The sequence below is a fragment of the Bubalus bubalis genome, chromosome 4 (assembly GCF_019923935.1).
Source record: "Bubalus bubalis isolate 160015118507 breed Murrah chromosome 4, NDDB_SH_1, whole genome shotgun sequence".
Taxonomy (NCBI): Eukaryota; Metazoa; Chordata; class Mammalia; order Artiodactyla; family Bovidae; genus Bubalus; species Bubalus bubalis.
The window spans coordinates 123,588,816-123,615,886 of NC_059160.1; the positions used below are offsets into that span (position 1 = coordinate 123,588,816).

General features: G+C 40.7%; 1 protein-coding gene across 3 annotated transcripts in view; it reads right to left on the bottom strand.

Moving 5' to 3' along the window:
• Positions 1-27,071, bottom strand: part of EGLN1 (egl-9 family hypoxia inducible factor 1) — a 64,081-nt gene that overhangs the window by 7,074 nt on the left and 29,936 nt on the right. For all 3 annotated transcript variants that reach the window (XM_025284499.2, XM_025284498.2, XR_003109004.2), the window contains exon 2: positions 5,102-5,221. In XM_025284499.2, the coding sequence (XP_025140284.1) occupies positions 5,102-5,221 (120 nt within the window). The remainder of the gene's footprint in view (positions 1-5,101; positions 5,222-27,071) is intronic.

Consider the following 27,071-nt stretch of genomic DNA (forward strand, 5'->3'; position numbering starts at 1 on the left):
CCTCTGCCGTCCCCTTCTCCTCCTGCCCCCAATCCCTCCCAGCATCAGGGTCTTTTCCAATAGTCAACTCTTCACATGAGGTGGCCAAAGTACTGGAGTTTCAGCTTCAGCATCAGTCCTTCCAATGAACACCCAGGACTGATCTCCTTTAGGATGGACTGGTTGGATCTTCTTGCAGTCCAAGGGACTCTCAAGAGTCTTCTCCAACACCACAGTTCAAAAGCATCAATTCTTCAGTGCTCGGCTTTCTTCACAGTCCAACTTTCACATCCATACATGACCACTGGAAAAACCATAGCCTTGACTATATGGACCTTTGTTGGCAAAGTAATGTCTCTGCTTTTCAATATGCTATCTAGGTTGGTCATAACTTTCCTTCCAAAGAGTAAGCGTCTTTTAATTTCATGGCTGCAATCACCATCTGCAGTGATTCTGGAGCCCCCCAAAATCAAGTCTGACACAATTTCCACTGTTTCCCCATCTATTTCCCAAGTAGGGAACAATTCAGACAGATGTTGTCATTGTGGTGATTATAATCTGGGCAGGACTTAAGCAAGGTAACCCCCACCCAACTGAGTAACTCTTTACTCTTGAAAAACTAAACTCCTAACAAGCAGACTCCTGAACTGAACGGAATGTTGATACTTGATCAAGACACTGTGGAGGCTGAGCCTATTCCTCAGTTCCCCAACAGTCAGAGAAGCTGTTCACCAGGCTCATAGTCAAGTGAGTTAGATTCAAGCTACTTGGTGCCCTTGCCCGCCTTCTGCAGGTTTAAGCAGTGCCCTGAGAGGCTCCCAGGGCACTTGTGAACATCTAAAGGGGGTCTAGACTGTGACAGAGAGCATACCTTCTTTACTCTTCCTGCTTCTCTCTGTCCTTCCCCTGGAGTCAACGGGAATAGAGATAGGTTTTAAAGCTTCCTATCTTCCTCTGCAAGGAGATCCAACCAGTCCATTTTGAAGGAGATCAGCCCTGGGGTTTCTCTGGAAGGAATGATGCTAAAGCTGAAACTCCAGTACTTTGGCCACCTCATGTGAAGAGTTGACTCATTGGAAAAGACTCTGATGCTGGGAGGGATTGAGGGCAGGAGGAGAAGGGGATGACAGAGGATGAGATGGATGGCATCACTGACTGAGCGACTGAACTGATCTTCCTCTGGGAAGCCTTCCCTGACTCCCGCATCAGGTGGCCTTGCCATGTGTTCCCACAGCAATCTGTCCCGCACTTGGTATAACCAACTGTAATCACCAGTCCATCTGGTCTGCACCCTCCACTGGAGCCCAGCTCTGTGAGGGAGAGCTCTGTTTCTGCTCGGTTTCCAGTGCCCAGAGCACCCTCTGGTACGGTGTACTTACTCAGAGCAAAATCTTGCAAGGAAAGTTTTCAGTTTTACATTATAAAAGCACTGAAGACTTTTTTCTGCTTATGTACTAATTTAAAAATTATATATTGATGACCTTAGATAGGTCATTTATATGGGATCTAGGATCAGCCTAGAAAGAACCTAGACTCTAACAAAATGTGGAAGAGTTGATCAAACATATTTCTAATTTTCTAGAGATTCACAAAATGTGAAGAAAAAATGTTAAGTTTTAACTAAATTTACACCATACAAAATGTTTTGTATGTTGAGCTCAAGGTGAATTAACAATTTCTTGATTTCAAACTTTGAAAGTTTTAACAAAAAAACCATGTTTGTTGCTTTATGGCCTCAAAATATACTAGCAATAAAACTTACCTCCATTTTGAACTTGGAGTAGGACAGAGGAAATTCTTTCTTTTCAAAAAACAACATTTTTTATTTTTAACTGCTTGTCACGCTTCTATAATATTCTTGCATTTGTTACTTGCTCTTTAAAAAAAAAAAATTCATTCGTTTTATCTTTGGCTGTGCTGGGTCTTGGCTGCTGTGCACAGGCTTTCTCCAGCTGTGGAGAGTGAGGGCCACTCTCTAGTTGTGGAGCGTGGGCTTCTCCTGCAGAGTACAGGCTCTAGGGCGCATGAGCGCAGTAGCTGCGGCTCCCCAGCTCCAGGGGACAGGCTCAGGAGTTGCACGGGCTTAGGTGCTCCACGGCACGTGAGATTTTCCTAGACCAGGGATTGAACCTGTGTCTCCTGCATTGGCAGGCGGATTTGTTACCGCTGAGCCCCCAGGAAAGCCTTGTTACTTGTTCTTTATTTATTCATTTTATCGAGGTATAGTTGATTGACAATATTGTAATAGTTTCAGAGGTACAGCAAAGTGATTTGGTTACACATATCTATGTATTTTCCTATATTCTTTTCTGAAAATTCTTTTCCACTATAGTTTATTATAAGATATTGGATACAGCTTCCTCTACTAATAGTAAATCCTTGTTTATCTTATATATGGTAGTGTATACCTCTTCATCTCATCCTCCCAATTTATCCCTCCCCACCTTCCCCTTTGTTAACCACAAGTTTGTTTTCTAAGTCTGAATCTATTTCTAAATATTTTGTAAATAAGTTCATTTGTAGTATTTTTAGATTGTACACATAAATCATACATAATAATATTTGTCATTCTCTTCTGATTTACTCTGCTTAGCATGATAATCTCTAGGACCATCCGTGTTGCTGCAGATGGCAGTTTCATTCTCACGGCTGAATAGCGTTCCCTTGTAAGGACTTCTGTGTCCATTCATCTGCTGGTAGATGCTCAGGCTGCTTCCGTGTCCCGGCTACTGCAAACAGTGTTGCTAGGAACACTGGGGGTGCATGTATCTTTTTGAATTAGAGCTTTCATCTTTTTTGGACATATGTCCAGCAGTGGGATTGCAGGATCATATGGTAACTCTTTTAGTTTTTTAAGGATCCTCCATATTGTTTTCCAGAGTGGCTCCACCAATTTACATTCCCACCAACAGTGTAGGAGCGTTCCCTTTTCTCCACACCCTCTCCAGCATTTATTATTTGTAGACTTTTTGATGATGGCCATTCTGACCATTTTGTGAGGTGTTACCTCATTGTACTTCTGATTTGCATTTCTCTAATAACTAGTAATGTTGAGCATTTTTTCACTTGTCTATTGGCCATCTGAATGTCTTCTTTGGAGAAATGTGTATTTAGGTTTTCTGCCATTTTCTGACTGGATTTTTGTTGTCATTATTGAATTGTATGAGCTGTTTGTGTATCTGGAAATTAAGCCTTTGTCAGTCACACTGTTTGCAAATATTTTCTCCCAGTCCATAGGTTGTATTTTTGTTTTAAGTTTGATTAAGTTGTATTTATTTTTGCTTTTGTTTCTATTGCCTTGGGAGACTGACCTAAGAAGACACTGGTACAATTTATGTCAGAGAATATACTGCCTATGTTCTCTAAGTTTTATGGTGTCATGTTTTATATTTAAGTCTTTAAGCCATTTTGAGTTTATTTTTGTGTATGGTGTGAAGGAGTGTTCTATTATATATATGTGTATGTGTGTATATGTATGTGTGTATATATATATATATATATATAAAAAATATAACAACTTCACTGATTTACATGCATCTGTCCAGCTTTCTTAACACCATCTGCTGAAGAGACTGTTTTTTCTCCATTGCAAATTCTTGCCTTCTTTGTCAAAGATTAATTGACTGTAGATGTGTGGATTTATTTCTGAGCTCTCTATTCTATTCCATGGATCCACATGTCTGTGTCTGCGCTAATACCATGCTGCTTTGACTACTATAGATTTATAGCATTGCCTGAAGTCTGGAAGGGCTGTGCCTCCAACTTTGTTCTATTTCCTCAAGATTGCTTTGGCAATTCTATATAAATTACAGGATTACGTGTTCTAGTTCTGTGAAAAATGTCATGGGTAATCTGATAGGGACTGCATTAAATCTGTAGATTGCTTTAGGTAGTATGGCCATTTTAACTATATTAATTCTTCCAATCCAAGAGCATGGGATATCTTCCCTTTTCTTTGCATCATCACTGATTTCCTTTATCAGAGTTTTATAAGCCTTAGCATATAGGTTAGGTATATTTCTAGATACATATTTTCTGACATGATCTTAAACAGGATTTTTTCTACCTTCTCTTTTCAATATTGGCATAAAGAAATGCAACAGACTTCTATATATCAATCTTATACCCTGCTACCTTGTTGAATTCATTTATCAGTTTTAATAGTTTTTGTGTGGAGTCTTTAAGGTTTTCTATAAGAGTATCAAGGACAGAGGATATTCTTTAAATCAGTATGGTACAGAAAGATTACTGGATCACTAAGTTTTAGGATATGCTTTTAGAACAGGACTAAGTTTTGGGACATTTAGGACCTGGTGATTTTCATTTATGCATATGTGTGTGTGGCGAAGGAAGGTGTTTTAAAGGTTATTTGATTTTTAAAAATTACCATGGCTACACAAGTATGTTCACTCTGTGAAAATCCACTGGGCTATATATTATGTTCACTTTTCTATTTTGCTTCAATATATGTAAATAAAAAAGATTTTAAAGAAATCAACCAAAATTAGTTTATACAATCTCCAATGCAATCATACATGACACATTTCTGAAGTTTAAATCTTTTAAACTTAAGTGAAACTAAGGCTGATATTCAGGGAATATATTTTTGAAACAACAGAGATTAGCTGTATTGTACATTCTGACTGTACCATAGAATCTGTCAGTATTGATAAACTTCATAATCAGAGAAAGAAGTCCTGCCTCCAACAGTCTAACAACTCAATGCCAAACAACATCTCTGTAACAATGCAAAAAATAAAATGTAGGAGTTAAATAGCAAATAGTTCTTAATAATCATTTATACATAATCTCCCTCAAAAGTCGTAATAGAGCAAAAAATTCTCATAAGTGTTTTGGGTATTATTTTAATAAAAGATACTTTTGTAAAAGTTAAATTTTGGATGAATGCTTCAATATCCAAAATAAGGGAATCTACTTTTTGAGCTATATTAGTATCTGTTTCATTTTAATAAAGATCCACCCCTAATACCTTACAGTAAAGCATATCTAAGGAGAAATGTTTAACTGTTCCACATTTTAAAGTCAGTCTCACCTATGAGGAGTATTTGTGAGAAAAGAACACCTGTAAGATAAAAAATAAATGCTCAATTAGGTGGCATACCTTGGCATCCCAGTCTTTATTAAGATAATATATACATGTCACACATCTTCCATCTCCATTTGGATTATCGACATGACGTACGTAACCTGTTCCATTGCCAGGGTAACAAGCAACCATGGCCTGTAACAATAATAATAATAAATTTAATAGTCCAACTATGAGTAAAAAGGGAAAACAGCTTATAACAAAGATCTCTGATTTTTGGCTATTCTGACTTACATTTAAATTCTTTCTCTAGTAAAAAAATCATGTTTGTAGATAAGAAGAAGTAAAGACCTTCTACACTGATGTGTATAAAAAGCACAGGGTAGGCTGGTGAACAATACAAGGTCTGGAGAACTCTGTGTCACAGTGATGGGAAGAGCTGACATGGAAGGATCAGAGAGACTGCAGAAAGGCCTCTCTTTTGTGACCTTTATTCATGCTGATAATCAAGATCAAGTGGGCTTTGTCCTGCTCCATGGAAGATGGCCGTTCTCCCTGAGCTCACCACAGAACACCTATGTTACCATTTCACAGTTACAAACCACCTCCAACACTGTCTCTGAGTGGAACCAATTTGGAAAGACACAATTTAGAAGATCAATGCTGAACATTAACTCATTTAATATTAATGAGACTAAATGACAAATTAGCATGTAACACGCCCCTCTGTTAAGGAAACTGAGGCCCAGGAAGGTTAATGTTCTTAATGACACATGACAGGAGATCAAGTATGAATGTGGGCAACCTGGCTTCAGAACCCAAGTCACTGACACTGTACTATGTTATCCATGTAACACGCCGCTATACTCGTGTGTGTTGGGGGTCAGGGGGTGGAGAGGGAAAAAAGAAGACTGCTAGTTGGCTATTGCAGTTTGTTTCCAGGAGAAAAACAAAAATCAGGTTGACTAAGGTGGCAAGGTAGGATGTATTGTGAAGGTAGAAAACCAACAGGGTTTGCTCATGGACTGGAAGTGGAGAAAAAGGAGAGTGAAGGATGATTCTGCTGTTTTCAGCCTATGTAACTGAATGAATGGAGTATTTACTAAAAACAAAAAACACCCCCAGAAATACTAGGTGAAAGAGTTAACACCACACACAGGGTACAAGAGGAGCTTCCCAGCAGGGGTCCTGATAAGCCAGATATTCCAGAGTAGAACAAAACTGAAGACACTATGATTATGCTTCAGAATGAGAAGTTTGTGTTAGGCACTTCTACACTGTTCTCCTTTAGGGTTCCATGGCGGTACCTAGGGGTGACTGATAGGCAGTCCAGAGAAATGTTGTTCAGTCGCTAAGTCATGTCCAACTCTTTGCAACCCCAGAGACCCATAAAATGACAAGAGGCCAAACAAACAGGTCTTGCCCCAACCTTCAACTGGGGTACCATTTATCTGTTTCCACTGAATTCCAAGCGAGACTTTTTGGAAAAAATAAAAGATGTAATAAAAGTTTTAAACAACTGTATTAATTAAATTTTATAATCCTGAAGTAGCTCAGTTACCTCCACCTAAATGTATTATCTGAGGGGCCATTATCACCGGAGCCTTGTCTGGTGTTCCCGAGAGCCCTTTGGCTCTGCTCTGTGTCTGGTGTTCCCGAGAGCCCTTTGGCTCTGCTCTGGTGACAGGACACCACGGAGTGGAGAGAAAGGAAGGCGGGGAAGGGAGTCAGTGCTACACAGGGCCTGCCTGTTTGCTGACTCACCCTGTCTACAGCAGCCATAGCAAAAGCAGAAGGACATTCTTACAACTGTAAAAAGGATAAGATGAGAAACCCCACCATAACCCAGCAAACTAGAAGGCCTACTGATAATCAGAGCTAAATGCAGGTGGCTATAAAATGAGTAATGTATAAAAGAGAAAGAAGCAAGAGGATCCTACTCCCAGAAGACAGACAAGCCCTTCTGTGCCTACAACTAGAGACTCTAAGAGGAGAAGGGAAAACCAAGCACAGCCAGAAAAAGCAGATCACCTTGGAAAACCTGAGACCTGAAGGAGTCAAACTCCTAGAGGTTCTGGGGAAAGATAAATATTGCAGGAAACATGCAAAGATTTGGGAGGGTCATGAATTCATTCAAATATCCGCATGGCCTAAACACGACACAGTGAAACGCACTGAGCAATTCACGCATGCCCTGAAACTCCTCCCCACTTGGAGTCTAAAAAACATAAAAAGACATTTCTATAAAATCTCATGACATCTAGAAGCTGTTATGTTTAAAATAAGTATTCACATTTAAACAAATGTGAATTTAAACAAAGTTATCCTTAGCTACAATTTGGACTATCAAAATTTAAAGTTTCTTAAATGTTACACAGTGCTTACAGGTTTTAAATAACATTTATGCTTTATGTCTTAATTGGTAATTTTGTTTTCTAGGTATATTGTATATATATTTGTGTAAAAAAGACTATTACTATTCTTGACTTTTTTTTTAATATACAGGTTCTTGTTCACAATACTTTTAATAAATTCCTCTTCTCTTAATCTCTCGGTAAAACAATAACAACTCATTCCACACCTGATTTTACCTGCTTGAGACCATTAGTAGTCTAGAAGTCATTAGCAGTATTAAAAAGTATTACGAAATACCTACAATATCCCACTACAAAAAGGGTCAGTATGGTATGTCTGAAAAGGCTTAGCTGGAAAGAAAGAAAACACCAGGCACTTGCAAATCAACTGATAAGCTGAATAGTGCAGATAATAAACAGAAAAGGAATTCGGAAGAAAGGAATTATTCATGTGGGATAAAATAAAAGGACAAGGCTCTGAGCTACACATGACCTTGGCTCACCTTTAAAGGACAGGTGTGATTTGGAAAGGTAAAGGGATAAAAAAACCAACAGTACGGGCACGGCAAACACAGGAAACAGCTGAGTGACAGCGGGGTCGTTTATGATGGTCTGCTTTGTCACTTAATAATGAATTAAGCAGGTAAAGTTAATTTGGCACAAATAAGATGAAATCTTGAAAATTCAGCAGAGGAAGAGCAACAGTGAGCCACTGTGGTCCTTGTGCAGGGATGGCTACAATGAAAGCTTTGAAGGCAGATTCCCTATTCTAGGATTTATATGAAAGATTATATAAGATAAAGGACATTGCTATGATCTGAATGTTTCCATCCCTGCATAGATTCATAGGCTGAAACTCTGAAGCCCCGAATATTTAAGAGGTGGAACCTTTGAGAGCCACTGAGGTCACAAGCAGGGAGCCCTCATGAATGGATAAGTGCTCTTACAAAGGGGCTCTGAGGGTAACCCTGACCCTTCCTCCTTGCGAGGACACAGCCTGAAGTGGCTATGAACCAGGAAAGGGGCTTCACCAGACAGTGGCGAGCATGGTCACCTTGATCTTGAGCCTGCCAACCTCTAGAACAGTAAGCAATACATTTCCGTGTTTATAAGCTACTCAGTCTGTGGTATTTTGCTGTAGCAGCCCAAATGGACTAAGACATACCTATACCTATAAAGACAGCAGAAAATTCAGCAGAGGAAAAAGGCATACCTATAAAGGATAAAATTGTTTCAAGAGATTTACACTGTATATAGTGGTCCTAAGGATAAGGAAAGTCACTGAAGTCTATCAAGTAAAACAACTATCTCTAGAGATTTGATGAGGACTGGAGTGCTACTCCCTGGCTATTCTTCTATGCTTTCTGAGGAGTAGCAGACATGACCTCACACTCCCATGAGGGCTGGGCTGGAAGACAGTGGAAAAGACTCGACATTTGCCTGAAAAAGAAACAATGCAATTGCCTGCTCTACCATTCTGAGGCACATTCCTAATCTGACATGTCTTTGAGACACCAATTTTAAACATTTCAGTTTCTCGTTGGGAAAAGCCTATTTAAACATAAGCAAAACAATTAAATGCTATTTTTTCCCTTTTTGACATGAAAATATACATGATTGAAGATGTTCTTAGGATAAGAAAAACCATAAATTTGTTTTTTACTCTTAAGAATAAAAGGAAGGAAGAGGTTTGTGGTACCTCTCTGGAATCTGAAGACATTTATTTCTGGCATTGGAAGGCTTGTATTCAATATGAAGTTGAACCAGGAAACTCACTTTTTTTCCTTCTTGAACTGAATTATTTTAAAACACTGATTCAAAGCTAAGAAAAGTAAAATTTTATGGCTAACAAAGTATTATTTTTTACCTGGAATGTGGTGAAAAGCTTTATTATTTGAAAATTTATTCTATTAAAATATATTGTCCCAGGTCTACAGCCCTCTGCCCTTTGCAGACACAGACAGTTAACGTTTAGTAAGCACTCACCATAAGCCAGGCAAGGATCATCTCGTTCACCACTCACAACAAACTTATGAGGTAGGTCCAATTAATCTCTTCATTTTGGAGATTAGAAAACATAGCTATAATGAGAATGAAAAACTTGCCAAACGTCACAGAGATGCTAAGGAGTCTGGAGGAGAAAACCACCTCCTTTACGTCCTCCTCAGTTCCTGTTTCCAGTAAGGCTGTGTTCAGTCCGAGTGAAGAGTTCAGGTGAACCAGTAGCCGGCTCCTGAGGGACTCCCACCTGCCACAACAGATGGACGCATAGGCACGCACACATGCGCGCGCGCACGAGGTTCAGCTCTCCCATGCGCTTTGGGAGGTCTCCTCCAACTCTGCATTACCCCTCTGAAGTCTCTTCCTCCTCCATTCCCACAGCACAGGTACCCACCACGAGCACTATCATTCGGGTTTACGCAACTCTAGCTCAAATATGGGGGGACACATATCATCAAAAGAACTAGACTAAAAACAAGTTGGTATCTACCATAATCTTATTCCTTAAACTGCAGATTTCAATTATATTTGTTTAGGTAATCTCATTTCCTAAAAGATACAACTAAAAACTTTATAAAATTATGAATTTTGTTCACTGTATATTAGCCTGTTAAACAGAGGTGATGAGGAAGGACAATCCATAGGCATTTAAAATTTTAAATCTCTTGACTTATTTGCTAAACTTTAATGTTATAAATAACATACAGTGTTAGTTGCTCAGTTGTGTCCAACTCTTTGCAACTCTATGGATTGTAGCTGGCCAGGCTCCTCTATCCATGGAATTTTCCAGGGAAGAATACTGCAGTGGGTTGCCATTTCCTTCTCCAGGGGATCCTCCCCACCCAGGGATTGAACCTAGGTCTCCTGCACTGCAGGCAGATTCTCAAATTCTTTACCATCTGAGCTGGTGGGAAATCCCAATTTATGAGATTTTTCATATTTTTACTTGCTGTTTCATTCTTTTGTCAACTGCTTAACTCACATCCTTTATTCACTTTCCTAATGGGTTATTCATCACTTCTCTCGATCTTTGAGAGATCTTTAAGTATAAATCTTCTATCATATGATAAAACAACAATTTCAACATTTTTATATTTCTATAGAATATTTAATACGAGCTAGTTATAATTTGTATACAAAGGCCGAGTATAATCATATTAATTATAAATTAAAGTTTTAAAAAGTCCAAGAGACTCCTCTGACCATACTCATAGGAATGAAATGCAGGGGGAAAAAGGAAAGATAATATAATAGTATTGCTACAAATTACTCCTTAAATAGCCCAAGAATGATGGGCTGTTTAATTCAATACCAGACACACTATTTTCCTTCTTGGGCCCTAATTCTAGGCTGAGAGAAAACAACTCCAATATACATTTAAAAATCAACTTACTTAAGAGCAATGTTTCAACAGGTAGTGTATTCATCTTTAATGATGCCTTACTGCACTCTTTTCCCTTTTAGCAAGGAATTGATAAAATTCTACTTTACATGTCAGGAACTGGTCTGTGGAGCAGTTTATATTTGGGCTGCCTGGCTCTGCTGTCAGAGGAGACCTGTGATTTGTTAGCCTCGGCTGCAAGCTCACCAGCTCGGCACAGCCCTTCCTCGGGTCCCCAGGCCAGGCTTTGCAGTTATGCCACTCACCCACAGCACCTGAGGAGGAGGACCGAGCAACCTCTCCCCACAAGGAGGCAGGGGTCCAGGCAGGCCTCAGCTTGATCTCCAGGAGAGACACTATTGCATTCCAGCCCCTGCAGGAAGGCGCACTGCTAAGACACGGTCTCTGACAGCTGTGGCAAACTTGTTTTATTAATAAAATAATTCTCCGGCAAGCTTGCAGTTTAGCATTCAAACAAAGAAAACAAACAAAACCCCCAGCTGCTGAACATTACCAACAATAATTTCAGCACCTCGTAAGGCCCACAGAACAGGCAGTGCACTAAGCCTGGGGATACAGAGATGAAAAGTTCAACACCTGCTTCCTGAAATTCCAGAGTCTGGAAGAGAGGTGTGATTTAAACTATGTAAGTTATTTCAGCATAGAGAGTGCTGATTTGCTTTGATGGAATGGAGGACTTGAATTAGAGGGTCCTATTATTCATCCTGGATCATTAGTGAACATCTGCAAAACCACTCCAGGACAGAGTTACTGATTAATGATGAAAGCTTCTAATCAAAAACCTCAGGTAAGCCCTCGATCCTTATCTCTTTTCAAATCGACAGATGTTGGTAATTAGCATAACAGGTATTAGAAATGATGACGGTATAGAAGAGCGGTGAATAAGCTATGTGGTTTGGTTAGATACCACACAGGGACCACTGCTCTTACATGAGTACATGCATAGGAGTCTAATGAACCCAGGAGCCTATTCTCTTTGGGATGGTTCCCTAGGGCTTAAGATTCCTACAGGTTCTGTGGTAAGTCCCCTACAAGGGAATTCTGTTGTCTGATTCTACCTATGTTAAAATGAATACTAAAACCAGATTAGCACTTCTGCCTAGAATAAACCTTTCCTAAGAGTTTCTAAAATGGAGAGTAGAGATTTCATCCAATTTAGAAAGGAGTCTCTAAGACTACGTTTGTGGGTGTAGCAGAGCTCTGAGTTTTGTTTTCATAGTAACATGCCATCTAGAAGCTGTTTTGCAGGACTAGGTCAACACTGCTCATTTATCTGAAGCTGCAAACTTGAGCATTATCTCTCAAAGAGAACCTAATACCTAAACTGAACTGGCTCAGGTAGGTCGAAACAGGAAGACAGTCATGCAAAGGCATCCAGGACAGTGTAATAAACAAAGCAGGGTCTTACACAAGGTACCCAGACAGCAAGGATGATTAATGCTTTAATGGGAATGGGGCATCCCTATAAAACATTTTATAGGGAAAGTGACAAATGAGCATAATTTTGAAGGATAATAATAGAACTCTTCCAGAGTAGAGGGAGTTTTCAAGTAATGGAAACAGTATTTTCAAAAACCATGAACAAATATGGCACCCTGAGAGGACCACAACCAGGTAAGCACCATGGGAAGATGGAAGTCCCCATCAGGGCTGTGGGAGACAGGGAAGGACAGATGGGCAGGGGCCGGCAGAAAGGTTCTCGCCATATGTTCAGTTTTTTTTTTTTACAAGTCAGTGAAGCCAAATTAATCACCTGGTCTTCTTAAACTATGATTCCAAACCCCATACTTGAAATCCTGATTTAGTAAGTATGGGATGAGGCCTTCGATCTCAGAATTTTAAACAAGCACTCCATAGGATTCTGATTAACAAAGGCCCAAATTTCCACTCAATCCTAAAGGAAATCAACCCTGCATATTCATTGGAAGGACTGGTGCTGAATGAAGCTCCAATACTTTGGATACCTGATGCAAAGAAATGACTCATTGGAAAAGATCCTGATGCTGGGAAAGATGGAGGGCAAAGAGAAGGGGGCGAGAGAGAACGAGATGGATGGCATCACCAACTCAATGGACATGAGTCTGAGCAAACTCAGGGAGATAGTGAAGAACAGGGAAGCCTGGTGTGCTGCAGTCCATGGGGCCGCCTAGAGTTGGACACGACTGAGTGACTGAACAACAGTAACAAATTTCAAATAACAGTAGCAAAAAAATATTTCAACTCTCCAAACATCACTTAGGCTACTCATAGGGGATGGAGTAGATGACCTGGAATTAGAGGTTACTGACACATAGACAAGAGATGCTAGCCCGGATGAGGGGCACAGGACAGAAGCACAGGGGAATTAAGGCAAAATGAAGACTGTGAAACAGTCAGGATTTGGTAGCAGTGACAGAGAAGGAAGAGTGCATTAAAAAACAACCACCTCAAAAATATCCACTATTTGTTCATGCATTCAACAAATCTTTTCTGAGCATTTCTGAGCATATGTCAGATACTGTTCTAGATCTTAGGGATACAATAATGAAGACAGAAAAAAGTGACTGCTTTCAGGGAACATATTCTGGTAGGAGGAGAAAGGACAAACAAAATAATTACATTAACACAGAGCATAATAAATAGTATGTGAGAAGATTAGTATTTTGAAAACACAAGGCAGGAATGGGGAACACAACGCTGGGGTGTTAATGGAGTGGGTCCAGCAGACCCATCTGAGCAGACCTGAAGGAGATAAGCAGTGAATGTTCCAGGCGGTGGGCCTGGCCTGTGTGAGGAAAAGGAGGGTCAGTGTGCCTGGAGATGAGAGAGCAAAGCCGTGGACAGTGCAAGATGAGGTCAGAGAGGGGAAGAGCTGGGGCTTTAGACACCACTGAAAGGACTAAGAGAGAGGTCACTGGAGGGCTTTGAGCAGTCTGGCTGCCATGTGGAGAGTGGCTGGAAAACTACTACCCACTGCCCGGTTTTGTAAGTCAAGTTTCATTGGAACACTCGTTTGTTTATGTATTATTATCTATGGCTGTTTTCAGGCAATAAAAGAACTAAGTAGCTGTGATAGAGGGTATGGTCCACAAAGCCTCAAATTTTTTACCACCTGGCCTTTCACAGAAAGTCTGCAACCCCTGATGTGGAAAACAGACCAAGGCTGGCACAAGTGGAAGGGGAAGATGAATGAGAAAGCTTTCCCTGCAATAAATCAGATGAAGTATGCTGACTGCTTGGATCACAGTCTTAAGAAGTGACTGGATCCTCAATCTGTTCTGAAGGAATCATAAGCAGGATTTCCAGAAGGACTGGTACAGAGTAAGAAAGAGAGTATGACTCTAAGGTTTTTGGCTTGAGAAGCTGGAAAACTGAAATTACCCTAAATGGACAAAGACAACAGGTGGCACAGCCTCAGTGCAGGGGCCTTGTGAGGAGTCCAGTTTTGAACATGTTGAGACTTAAAGAGTTCACTTGCTCGGAGGCAGGAAGACAGCCTGTGAAGAATGTATAGTCCAGTGGAACAGAAAAGGAAAACTCACCATTTCAATCAACCAGCCATTAGGGGAAGCTGGGACTGGGGAAAGCTTCTTGATAAATGGGTCTTGAAAGAAGAATATGAATTGACCAGGCAGAGAGGAGAGAGAGAATATTCCAGGAAAAGAAGTCACAAACAAAGACAAGGAAGAGCACGGTGAATGTGCTCAGGTGTGTGCTTTGTATAAACTGCGACTGGGGGGAGGGGGGCCCAAAGTGTGAGCAAGGGGTGTGACAGACAAGGCTGGACACATCCGAAGTTGCTTCCTAGAAGATCAGCATTCTTTAAATTAACTCGGTTTTATCTCATGGGTAATGGAGCCACCGAGGAGTTTTGAGTGACGAAGTGACACGATCAGCTCAGCGGGTTCTCATTCACTTGAGTAGGTGACAGAGTAGCACCAAAGTACAACTGCAACATAATGAGTCTGCTTCTCTTACCAGAGCTGGTATACAGCTAACCATTTCCTCTTTGTGTTATTCGATAAAGGAAAAAAAAACAGTTTTTAAAAAATTTTTAAATTACAAATCCTGTAGTTTTGTTTTTTTTAAGTACAGTTAATTACCATGTTGTACCAATCTCTGCTGTATAGCAAAGTGACTCAGTTATATACATACATACATTCTTTTTTCATATTCTTTTTCATTATGGTTTATCAAAATGTTTGGTTTTTATATTTAATTTTCTTGCTGTAGAATCAATGCACCAGTAACAACAAAAATCTGATTTTTTAAAGAAAATTCCCAAAATGAATGAGCTCAAATACAGTAGTTAAATGTTTAAACTTAGCCTGAGCCTTAATGCTTAGAGAGATATTTAGTAGTCACTAAATGCTTTATTCATTTTAAAACTTAATAGAGTCAGCATTCTGTTCATAAGAACATATAACGCATGGTTATAAAAATATATAACTCAAGACTTAAGAGATCAATAACTCCAATAATGAGCTGATTTTTTCAATAACAGCATGACTCTCTTTGTAGGCAGACAATCAAGCACTTCTGAAAAGCTTTTGTGAGTTGACTGACAGAGACTCAGGCTGCAGGCTTTGTGAGAGGACAAGTGTTCCCGGGAGAGAACACCCGTCTACAGGACCTGCATACAGTACATCTCATGTCAGTCCTGCCACAGCTCCGTGAGTCAGGCATGACTATCCACATTTTACAAGGAAATCTATCTGGGCCTTGTTTTAAGTTCTGCCTCTCCAAACCACTGTCCAGGAGTGTAACCAGTGTAAGAGCCAGATCTGGTCTTAGCAAATAATCATGGCCCAATTCAAATAATCTTAACCTCTATTCTACTTTCATCACCTTGAATGAGTTATGTTCTTTACTGTTCTTCGCTCATTCTAAAGAGAGCTGCTTAACTGTTTATGAACTACCATATCTAGACACCATTATAATACTTATTTTCTGGATTTTCCCAATCAGATTCTGGATTCCTACAGGGTATGAATCAGGCTTTATTAATCTGTGCCAAATACAAGTGCTCAACTATCTGTTGAATAAATTAGTTAATGACTAAGGGGGTGGTGGGATTAATGTAAATAACTTAAATATATTTAAAATAGAAGTTGAGTTTTACCATCTATGCTAAAGGTTGACAGAAATATTGTTACGTTATAAGAAATAAATTTGAAGTTCAATAGCTTTCCACTTGCAAGGGATGACATACACACACACACACACACACACACACACACACACTCTTCTGTATTTGATATGATGTCGAGATGTGAGCTATACAAACCTAAGAGACTGCTTCTCCCCCATCTCTAGATGTGCGATAAAATCCCACATCTAAGTCTCCGTCTGCCTGGAAGGAGATTCTGTTATGTCTCAGCCTCTAGTTAATCTATGTTTTTATCAATGATTTTTTTTGGGGGGAGTGGTGTAAACATCACATTATTTTTTGGCCGCACCACACAGCAAGCAGGATCTTAGTTCCCTGATCAAGGATCGAACTTGTACCCCCTGCAGTGGAAATCCAGCTTCTTAACCAATGGACCATGAGGGAAGTCCTAGACATTATATATTTCAAAAGGCTTTGCAGAGGATAGTACTGCAATAATACAAACTTTTCTTCTCCCACACATGTAACATGTAAAACCAAACGACAGTGACCAAAATTACCTAATATTATTTAAAATGAACAGCAGAAGCATGAGAATATGATTCTCAAATGTTACTTCCCATTTCTCTACAATCCTTCCTTAAACTTAACTTCACTTACATTTATTTCTACTCAAATATAGCTGCTCAGCAACTTGATCACAAATTTTTATCATTACCAATGATCTTGAATCACAAAAACAGAAGAATCTATCCATATAACTTCTGACTAGGAAAAATTTAGATAAATATATATAACAGAAAAACCACCACCATTTACTGAGGTATCACCACCTGTTGGTCACTGTGCCAAGAACTTTATACTCACTCTTTCATTTAATTCTCACAACTCCCAGAAGGCAGAGTAAAACTATAAAATGGGGATAAGACAATTTCCAGAAGATAGCTTTAAAAAAAAAAACAAAAAAAAAACCTCCCCAAATCCAGGAGTTTAGGTTGACCATAAACTTAAACCAGTTACCACGTTGCTAAAAAGCCACTGCAACATTAAGCAACAGCAACTGGTTCCTAGATTTTGTACTACTCAGGCCCTATCTGAGTAGTATAATGGATCTACTGTATCCATTTCTGGGGATACATTAGAGGAAGACTACTGACAAGCTGCAGTACTATCAAGGGGAAAAAAAGGCCGAAATGCTAAGGGCAACGTCTAGCAGATGGGAGAAGTGAGGAGGTTTAGCGTGGAGAAGACACATCCCCAGTGGACTGTAATCTCCACATCAGATAAAACAGCACTCCATCTTACATAGAGCTTTCCAGTTTGCAACATGGCTCTTTACCGTCCCAAAAGGCCACACAAAATAAAGGAACGACGCAGAGACTGCCTGCACTCAAATCCCAGAGACTGCCTGCACTCAAATCCCAACTCTACAGGCTCAGTCACTGGAAAGTTAAGCAAACCTTTGTGTGCCTGATTTCTCTTGTCTGTAAAGTAAAAATAACAACAGTACACCTGACTTACATGGCAAATCAGCTAGGACACAAGAAGTACTTAAACACTGCCTGGGAAACAGAAAGCATCAACAGTGCTGGCTAAGACCAACAGCTGCAGGGCGCAGGAGAAGCCCCACACCTTCAGAGCCGCTGCCTCACTGGAGAACTCAGAATTATCCCTCTCACAGGATGTGAGCCAAGCAAGACAACAGAGGAAAGAGTTCTGTAAATCTTAATCCCTTTCTACCTCCATCATAATCTCTACAAGGGCCTCCTATATACCAGGCACCATGCTAAGTATAATCTTTAGTAGCTCATTTAATCCTTACAACTACTCACCTGAGGACGCAGAACTAAGCGGGCAGCTAGATTGTGGACCCAGGTTTGCTGGGCTCCACATTCCCTCATTTATGCATCCTGGCAGCTAGCAACATTCCTAATAAAAATGCCTCATAGGTATAAAATAATCCAGGCAAGAATACTGCAGTGGGTTGCCATTTCCTTCTCCAGGATATCTTCCCAACCCAGGGAATGAACCCAGGTCTCCCGTATTGCAGGCAGACGCTTTACCGTTTGAGCCACCAGGGAAGTTGTATAAGATAATTAGTGTTTCTTTAATCAAATAAACACCAGGTACAACTATTCTGAGCAAAGTGTGGAGCAGCAGAGATAGGAAAGCCCCGTCCCTGCCACACCTCCCACTTAGCTGTGGAGCTCATGGACTGCATCACCGTGCCAGTGTTCTCCGCCTCTGGAACTAGGCATCTGGACTGCCATAACCTTCCAATCTAGTTTGAAGACTATGTGTTCCATCTGGCACTACTTCTGATACAGCAGAGACTTAAAATAAATAAACTCCAGAATTTAAAAATGAAGAGACCATAAAGATCCGGCCCAAACTCTTCAGTTAGACTCATCTAACTAGAGAGCCAAAGGATAAAATCTGGGTCTCCCAATTTCCAATCCTACATTGCATCTCTTATAAAGACATAAAGCAAACATTATAAAGACGTAAAGCAAACATTTTAAATACATGGGATTAAAAGAAATATAACTGGCATAACAAAGCATGGAACAATGGATGCCAAAATTAAACACTACTTGATAACTTTTATTACTCTAAAAATGCAAACTTTGTTAGTACAGAACACTCATTGCTTAAAATAAACAGCTCACACAAGGACACCTTAGGATACTGTCTCAGTTTTGTGAATACCCAATTGTAATAAAAAACAGGGTGACCTCAAATAAATTACTTTGATAACAAAAGCCCTGGAGAAGCACTATTAGTTTTATTTTGCTTTGGTTTTCTGAAAAGTATTTATAGAAATACTTGATAAGATGCTGAAACTACTGTTAGAAAGGTTTCTCCAAGATTAACAGAAAAAATTTCATTATCTCTAGAGATACACTAAAATGCAATAATTCAACTAGAATTTTACATAGTCGAGAATGGTATAAAAAAATACCATATTTTTCTTAAAAAAAAAAGAAAGCGTTCTGGGGCTGATTGTAAAAAGCCACTTGTGAGATTAAAATAGAAAGCACAGAGAATCCCGCAGCAGCCCAGTGGCTAGGGCTCTGTTCTTTCACTGTCAAGCAGCCTGGTTCAGTTCCTGGTTGGGGAACGAAGATTCCACAAGCCATGCAGCACAGCCAAAATAAACACACACACACACACATCACAGAAACATTTTTAAAAATAAGAATTTAATTTTTTAAAAAACAAGCAACCCCCACTATAACATTTAAGGTAAATGTTAAGTCACGTTAACAAATGTTTATTAAGCATATTATTAATGTATAGAATGGGGTAACCTAGGTCTTCACTATACTCTAAACTGCTGTAATGGAGAAGGCAATGGCACCCCACTCCAGTACTCTTGCCTGGAAAATCCCATGGACGGAGGAGCCTGGTGAGCTGCAGTCCACGGGGTCGCTAAGAGTTGGACACAACTGAGCGACTTCACTTTCACTTTTATGCATTGGAGAAGGAAATGGCAACCCACTCCAGTGTTCTTGCCTGGAGAATCCCAGGGAGGGCGGAGCCCAGTGGGCTGCCGTCTATGGGGTTGCAGAGAGTCGGACACGACTGAAGTGACTTAGCAGCAGCAGCAAACTGCTGTAATTCCCCAACGATAGTAGACAAAATGTAAAAAATACAATGAAAAATAAAACACAAATAAAATATTATGGTAGTATAGAGGAGATAAAAAACTTATAGTATAATGACTAAGTATATTAAGATTGCAGCCGGCCAACCTGTATTCAAGTTTCAGCTCCACTACTTAGGAGCTACATGTGGAGACACCAAAAGTATAACTGTCCCTCAATATCAATGGTGATTTGTTTCTCGGATACAAAAATCATGGATGCTCAAGTCTGTTATATAAAATGGCATAGTATCTACAAATAATCTATACATCCTCCATATATTTAATATCATCTCTAGATTACTTGTTTCCCTGGTGGCTCAGATGGTAAAGCATCTGCCTAAAATGCAGGAGACCGGGGTTCGATCCCTGGGCTGGGAAGATCCCCTGGAGAAGGAAATGGCAACCCACTCCAGAACTCTTGCCTGGAAAATCCCATGAACGGAGGAGCCTGGTAGTCCATGGGGTTGCAAAGAGTTGGACATGACTGAGTGACTTCACTCACTCACTAGATTACTTATACTATCTAATACAATGTAAATGCTATGTAAACATGGCTGACTTTTGAACAGAGATTAGGGGCACCAACCTTCACACAGCCAAACACCAAGTATAACTCACAGTCAGCACTCCATATCCGAGGTTTCACATCCACAGATTCAACCAACTACTGACAATATGGTGGCGGTGGTGGCAGTTTAGCCTTTCAGTCGTGTCTGACTCTTTGCAACTCCATGGACTGTAGCCCGCCAGCTCCTCTGCCCATGGGATCTTCCAGCCAAGAATACTGGAGTGGGTTGCCATTTCCTTCTCCAGGGCATCTTCCCAACCCAGGGACTGAACTCGCCTCTTCTGCCTGGCAGGTGGATTCTTTACCACTAAGCCACCTGGGAAGCCTGCCAATGGTACACTACTGCAATACTTATTAATGAAAAAAAAAGGGCATTTAAGTGGACCTGTGTTGTTTAAACCTGTGTTGTTTGATGGTCAACTCTAAGTAACCAGCATTGCAGCAAATTCGGGTTTTGCTTTTGGAACTTTCTGGATTTTTCTCCCAATATTTTTGATCCACAGTTGGTTGAATCCATGTATGGGGAACTTGCAGATAAGGAGGGGTGACTGTATATAATCTCAAAAGGCTACTGTGTGAATTAAAAAGAAAATGTATATACAGATAAGCCTAAAGCAGAAGTAGAGACAGATGTAGAGAACAAACCTATGAACACCAAGGGGGGAAAGGGAGGGAGAGATAAACTGGGAGAATGGGACTGACACATATACACTGCTGTACATAAAACAGATGGCTAATAAGAGCCTACTGTACAGCCCAGAGTGAAAAAAAGTACAATCTGTTTGTACGACATATATTAAGTTAACCTTAAAATGCATTCCAGAGAGAACAAGATGGCGGAGGAGGAGGTGGACGTGGAATACATCTCTGCACGGATACATCAGGAATACACCTTCAGACACAGAAGTGCATTCAGAACACCAGCTGAGAGCAGACAGGAGTACCTGACCAGCGGAAAGAATGTATAGAATCATGCAAAACTCGGTAGGAGGAAGGAACTAGGGAGAAAAACAGGAGTGTTTGTAGGACAGGACCTGCCTTTGACTGGTGGCGAAACTGAAGCAGGGGTCCAATCCCCGCATCAGGGCAATTGTCTGAGTCAGAGGAGGAACATTCAAGGCTGAGACTGAAACAGCTGATCTGTGGCAGCCTAAATAGAATGAGAATCAGACAGTCCTTGCTGCAGCCATACATACCCCGGACAGGACGCAGGTCCTCTATAAGGAGCAGCAGCTGGGAGCTGAAGTTTGGGGATTGTGGAGCAATCCCTGGGCGAGGGCTGCTATTGACTTCGGAGAGACGGATCAAGAGGATGTCAGGGAGGAGACTGGTGGGAAATACCTGTGGAGGAAAGCCGGGCAGCCATGGAGGCAAGGCTAGGATACTGCTGAGTCACGCACAGCGGGTGGAGCCATCGCCACAGCCTCTCTCCCCACACGCCAGCATCGGCAGGGGAACAACAGAGAGGCTGGCCCGTCAAACGCCTGACGCACTGAACTCCAGAGCAGGACCCCACCCAGAGTGCTCCTTTAAGTGCCTGATGCGCCGATCTGCAGAGTAGGACCTCAGTCAGGGGGGCCCCTCTATGTGCCTGATGCACCGAACAGCAGAGAAGGACCCCAGGCAAGGGAGCCCTCTAAGTACCTGAACAGGCGGAGCTACAGAGAAAGACTGGCCAAAGAGGCCTTGTGATGGCCAGCTACAAGAGGCTTGAAAAGACTCTGATAGGGTCATAACTCCTGCGGTGGAGGCAGTCCGTGTCCCTGCACACTTGGTGCCACCAGGTTTCCTGCAAGCCAAGCAGCTGTGCCACCTTCATGCTCAACTCTAACTGGGATAGAGCTGCCACAGGCAGAAAAAGACTTGCCGTCTATGCATAGTGTCGCTTTGGTCATGCCCAACTCTTTGTGACCCTGTAGACTGTGGTCTGCCAGGCCTCTCTGTCAGGGAGGGGAATTCTCCAGGCAAGAATACTGGAGTGTATGGGCCAATACTGGTTGCCATACCCTTCTAGAGCACTGTATTTCTTGCTGCCCTAGCCACCAACTCCCCTGAATGTCTGATGGTGCCAGAACCCCTGCAACCCAAGCAGCTGCACCGCCTCCACACCTGGCCCTCACAGGGGCAAGCCCAAGCCCTCCAGGGCAGCCTCAGAAGCAAACCCCAGTGGACAACCCACATGCAGAGGTGGAAATAAAACCACAATTGAAACCCAGGGGCAGTGTGGCTAAGGAAGAAGACTCAAAACCTTCCCACCAGCTGCACAAGCTGCAGATTACATCCACACAATCAACTAGGCAGACTCTGTATCTATAAAATACATAAAAGGCCATTGAGAGCTTCCAGAAAAGAAACTGCACTAGCTCTGATAGCTGCAGACACTGGAGGCAAGAACACACAGGAGTAGGACCAGACTAGAATCTCAGCTGCCCCCACAGCAGGTCCAGAGACCAGCACAGTGCGGGAGGGCATCCTAGGGAGGTGAGGGGGACTGTGACTCCCAGCGAGGGGAAGGACTCTGACAGCAGTGACTCGAGACAAACATTTACTATTCTTATGTTTTGACTTGTTCTGTAGATTCTTTTGGATTTTTTTTCCCCGCCTCTGTTGTAGTTGTCAATTTTATCGGCACTATGAAATTTAATTAAGCTTTTGAGCTTTTTTTCTTTTTCCCCTCAGTCACATTTTTTATTGTTGTTATAAACCTCTGCCTCTACGTTTGGCTTTTGCAGTTCTGTGGAGTTTTCCCTTTTTTTCCCCCTCTTTTTTAATTTTTTAAACCTATTATTATTTTTTCTGTATCTATTCCTTTGTTTGCTTTTCCTGTTCTTTTCCCCTTGCAGTTAATCTTCAGTGTATATAATCTTCTTTATCTACCCCTATTTAACTCTACATATCTATTCTTTCTTTCCTTTCCTCTCAATATATTTGTTAGTTTAGTTTTCATTGCTTTATTCCCCAATTGGCACCTTGCTTTAGTTTTATTTTCCAGTTTGTGCTTTTATTAGTTTTGTTCTGGTAGATGTCATTTTTCGTTTCCTCTGTTCGCTGGGTCAATCTATTGTACTTTATTTTTGTTCGACTGTTTTAATTTTGCATATGGGTGTATATGTATATGTGTATATTCAGTCACAGTTTTTATTGTTGTTATAAACCTCTGCCTCTATGTTGGGCTTTTGCAGTTCTGTGGAGTTTTCCTTTTTTTCCCCCTTTTTTCTTTCTTCTTCCATTTTTTTCCTTTCTCTTTTTTATAATTTTAAGTTTTAATTTTTTAAACCTATTATATTTTTTCTAAATTTATTCCTTTGTTTGCCTTTTTTACTGTCCTTTTCTCCTGGCAGTTAATCTTTAATGCATATAAATCTTCATTTACCTCTATTTAACTTTGCATATCTTTCCTTTCTTTCTTTCCTTTCCTCTCAATATATTTGTTAGTTTTGTTTTCATTGCTTTATTCCCCACTTGGCACCTTGCTTTAGTTTTGTTTTCCAGTTTGTGCTTTAGTTTTGTTCGTAACTGGTAAATATAATTTTTGATTTCTTTTGTTCTCTGGGTCAATCTACTGTACTTTATTTTTGTTGGACTGTTTTGACTTTGATCAAAACAGTGTATATGTAAAAGGGTGTATATATATATGTGTATATTTCATTGTTTTAATTATTATTTGCCTGATTTTGTAAGTGCCTTTTCTCATTTTTGGATATTTGTTTTAATCTCACTAAATGCCATAACAAACCACTTGTGGAATCTTTGTTCCTGACCAGAGATCAAGCCATGAGTCTTTGTAGTGGGAGTATTGACTCCAGACCCTAGACTACTAGAGAACTAACCCTTTTGCTATCGCTAAGTCACTTGAGTCGTGTCCAACTCTGTGCGACCCCATAGACGGCAGCCCACCAGGCTCCCCCGTCCCTGGGATTCTCCAGGCAAGAACACTGGAGTGGGTTGCCATTTCCTTCTCCAATGCATGAAAGTGAAAAGTGAAAGGGAAGTAGCTCAGTCATCTCTGACTCTAGACGACCTCATGGACTGCAGCCTACCAGGCTCCTCCATCCATGTGATTTTCCAGGCAAGAGTATTGGAGTGGGGTAGAGAACTAACCCTAGGGAGTATCATATAGTGAGAACTTACACAAAGGAAACCACCTGAATACAAGACCTGGCATCACCCAACCACCAGATGTGCTGGATGCCTCATCTAAACAACAGACAAAACAAAAATACAAACCCAATCATCAGCAGACAGGATTACCACCTCACTCAGCCTTGCCCATTAGGGGAAAAACAAACAAAAACTGAGCACAAATCTCACCCTATGCAAAGCTTACACAAACCACTGGATCAACCTTAGCAGGGCAGAAACCAAAAGGAAGAAAGAATTCAACCCTGAAGCCTGGGAAAAGGACACCTCAGACACAGTAAGTTAAAAATAATGAAAAAGCAGAGAAATACTACACAAATGAAGGAACAAACTAGAAACAGAGAAGTCCAAATAAATGAAGAGGAAACAAACTACCTGAAAAAGAATTCAGAATGATAGTAAAGATGATCAAAAACCTTGAAAACAAAATGAAGAAAATGCAAGAATCAATTAACAAAGACCTAGAAGAATTAAAGAATAAACATAGAGACAAACAACACAATTACTGAAATTAAAAATACTCTCAGTTCAGTTCAGTCACTCAGTTGTGTCCGACTCTTTGCGACCCCATGAATCGCAGCACGCCAGGCCTCCCTGTCCATCACCAACTCCCGGAGTTCACTCAGACTCATATCCATCGAGTCAGTGATGCCATCCAGCCATCTCATCCTCTGTCATCCCCTTCTCCTCTGTCGTCCCCTTCTCCTCCTGCCCCCAGTCCCTCCCAGCATCAGTCTTTTCCAATGAGTCAACTCTTCGCATGAGGTGGCCAAAGTACTGGAGTTGCAGCTTTAGCATCATTCCTTCCAAACAAATCCCAGGGCTGATCTCCTTCAGAATGGACTGGTTGGATCTCCTTGCAGTCCAAGGGACTCTCAAGAGTCTTCTCCAACACCACAGTTCAAAAGCATCAATTCTTCAGTGCTCAGCCTTCTTCACAGTCCAACTCTCACATCCATACATGACCACAGGAAAAACCATAGCCTTGACTAGACGAACATTTGTTGGCAAAGTAATGTCTCTGCTTTTGAATATGCGATCTAGGTTGGTCATGACTTTCCTTCCAAGGAGTAAGCGTCTTTTAATTTCATGGCTGCAGTCACCATCTGCAGTGATTTTGGAGCCCAAACAAATAAAGTTTGACACTGTTTCCACTGTTTCCCCATCTATTTCCCATGAAGTGATGGGACCAGATGCCATGATCTTCATTTTCTGAATGTTGAGCTTTAAGCCAACTTTTTCACTCTCCACTTTCACTTTCATCAAGAGGCTTTTTAGTTCCTCTTCACTTTCTGCCATAAGGCTGGTGTCTTCTGCATATCTGAGGTTATTGATATTTCTCCCGGCAATCTTGATTCCAGCTTGTGCTTCATCCAGACCAGCGTTTCTCATGATGTACTCTGCATATAAGTCAAATAAGCAGGGTGACAATATACAGCATTGACATACTCCTTTTCCTATCTGGAACCAGTCTGTTGTTCCATGTCCAGTTCGAACTGTTGCTTCCTGACCTGCATACAGATTTCTCAAGAGGCAGGTCAGGTGGTCTGGTATTCCCATCTCTTTCAGAATTTTCCACAGTTTATTGTGATCCACACAGTCAAAGGCTTTGGCATAGTCAATAAAGCAAAAATAGATGTTTTTCTGGAACTCTCTTGCTTTTTCCATGATCCAGCGGATGTTGGAAATTTGATGTCTGGTTCCTCTGCCTTTTCTAAAACCAGCTTGAACATCAGGAAGTTCACAGTTCGTGTATTGCTGAAGCCTGGCTTGGAGAATTTTGAGCATTACTTTAGAAGGAATCAATAGCAGAATATCTGAAGCAGAAGAACAAATCAGTGAGCTGAAAGATAAAATGGTGGAAATAACTTCTGAAGAGCAGAATGAAGTAAAAAGAATGAAAAGAACTGAGGACAGTCTCCGAGACCTCTGGGACAATATCAAACACACCAACATTCGAATCATAGGGGTCCCAGAAGAGGAGAAAAAGAAATGGTATGAGAAAATTTTTGAAGAGATTACAGTTGAAAATGTCCCCAACATGGAAAAGGAAATAGTCAATCAAGTCCAAGCAGCACAAAGAGTACCATACAGGATAAGCCCAAGGAGAAACATGCCAAGACACATACTAATCAAACTAACAAAGACAAAACACAAAGAAAGAATATTAAAAGCAAGGGAGAAGCAACAAGTAACATACAAGGGAAACCCCATACATTTAACAACTGATCTTTCAGAAGAAGCTCTGCAGGCCAATAGGGTATAGCTGGATATATTTAAAGTACTTAAAGGGAAAAATCTACAACCAGGATTACTGTACCTGTCAAGGATCTCATTCAAAATTGGTAGAGAAATAAAAAGCTTTTCAAACAAGCAAAAGTTAAGAGAATTCAGTACCACCAAACCAGCTTTACAACAAATGTTAAAGGGACTTATACAGTCAAGAAATACAAAAGAAAAAAGATCTACAAAATCAACCCCAAACAATTAAGAAAATGGCAATAGGAACATATATATCAATAATTACCTTATATGTAAATGGATGAAACACTCCAATCAAAAGACACAGACTGGCTGAATGGATACAAACAAGACCCATATACATGCTGTCTACAAGAAACCCACTTCAGACCTAAAGACACACATAGACTGAAAGCGAGAGGATGGAAAAATAAATTCAATGCAAATGGGAAGTAAAAGAAAGCTGGAGAAGCAATCCTCATATCAGACAAAATAGACCTTAAAATAAAGAAGGTTACAAGAGATGAGGAAGGACACTACCTAACGGTCAAGGGATAAATCCAAGAGGAAGACATAACAATTGTAAATATCTATGCACCTA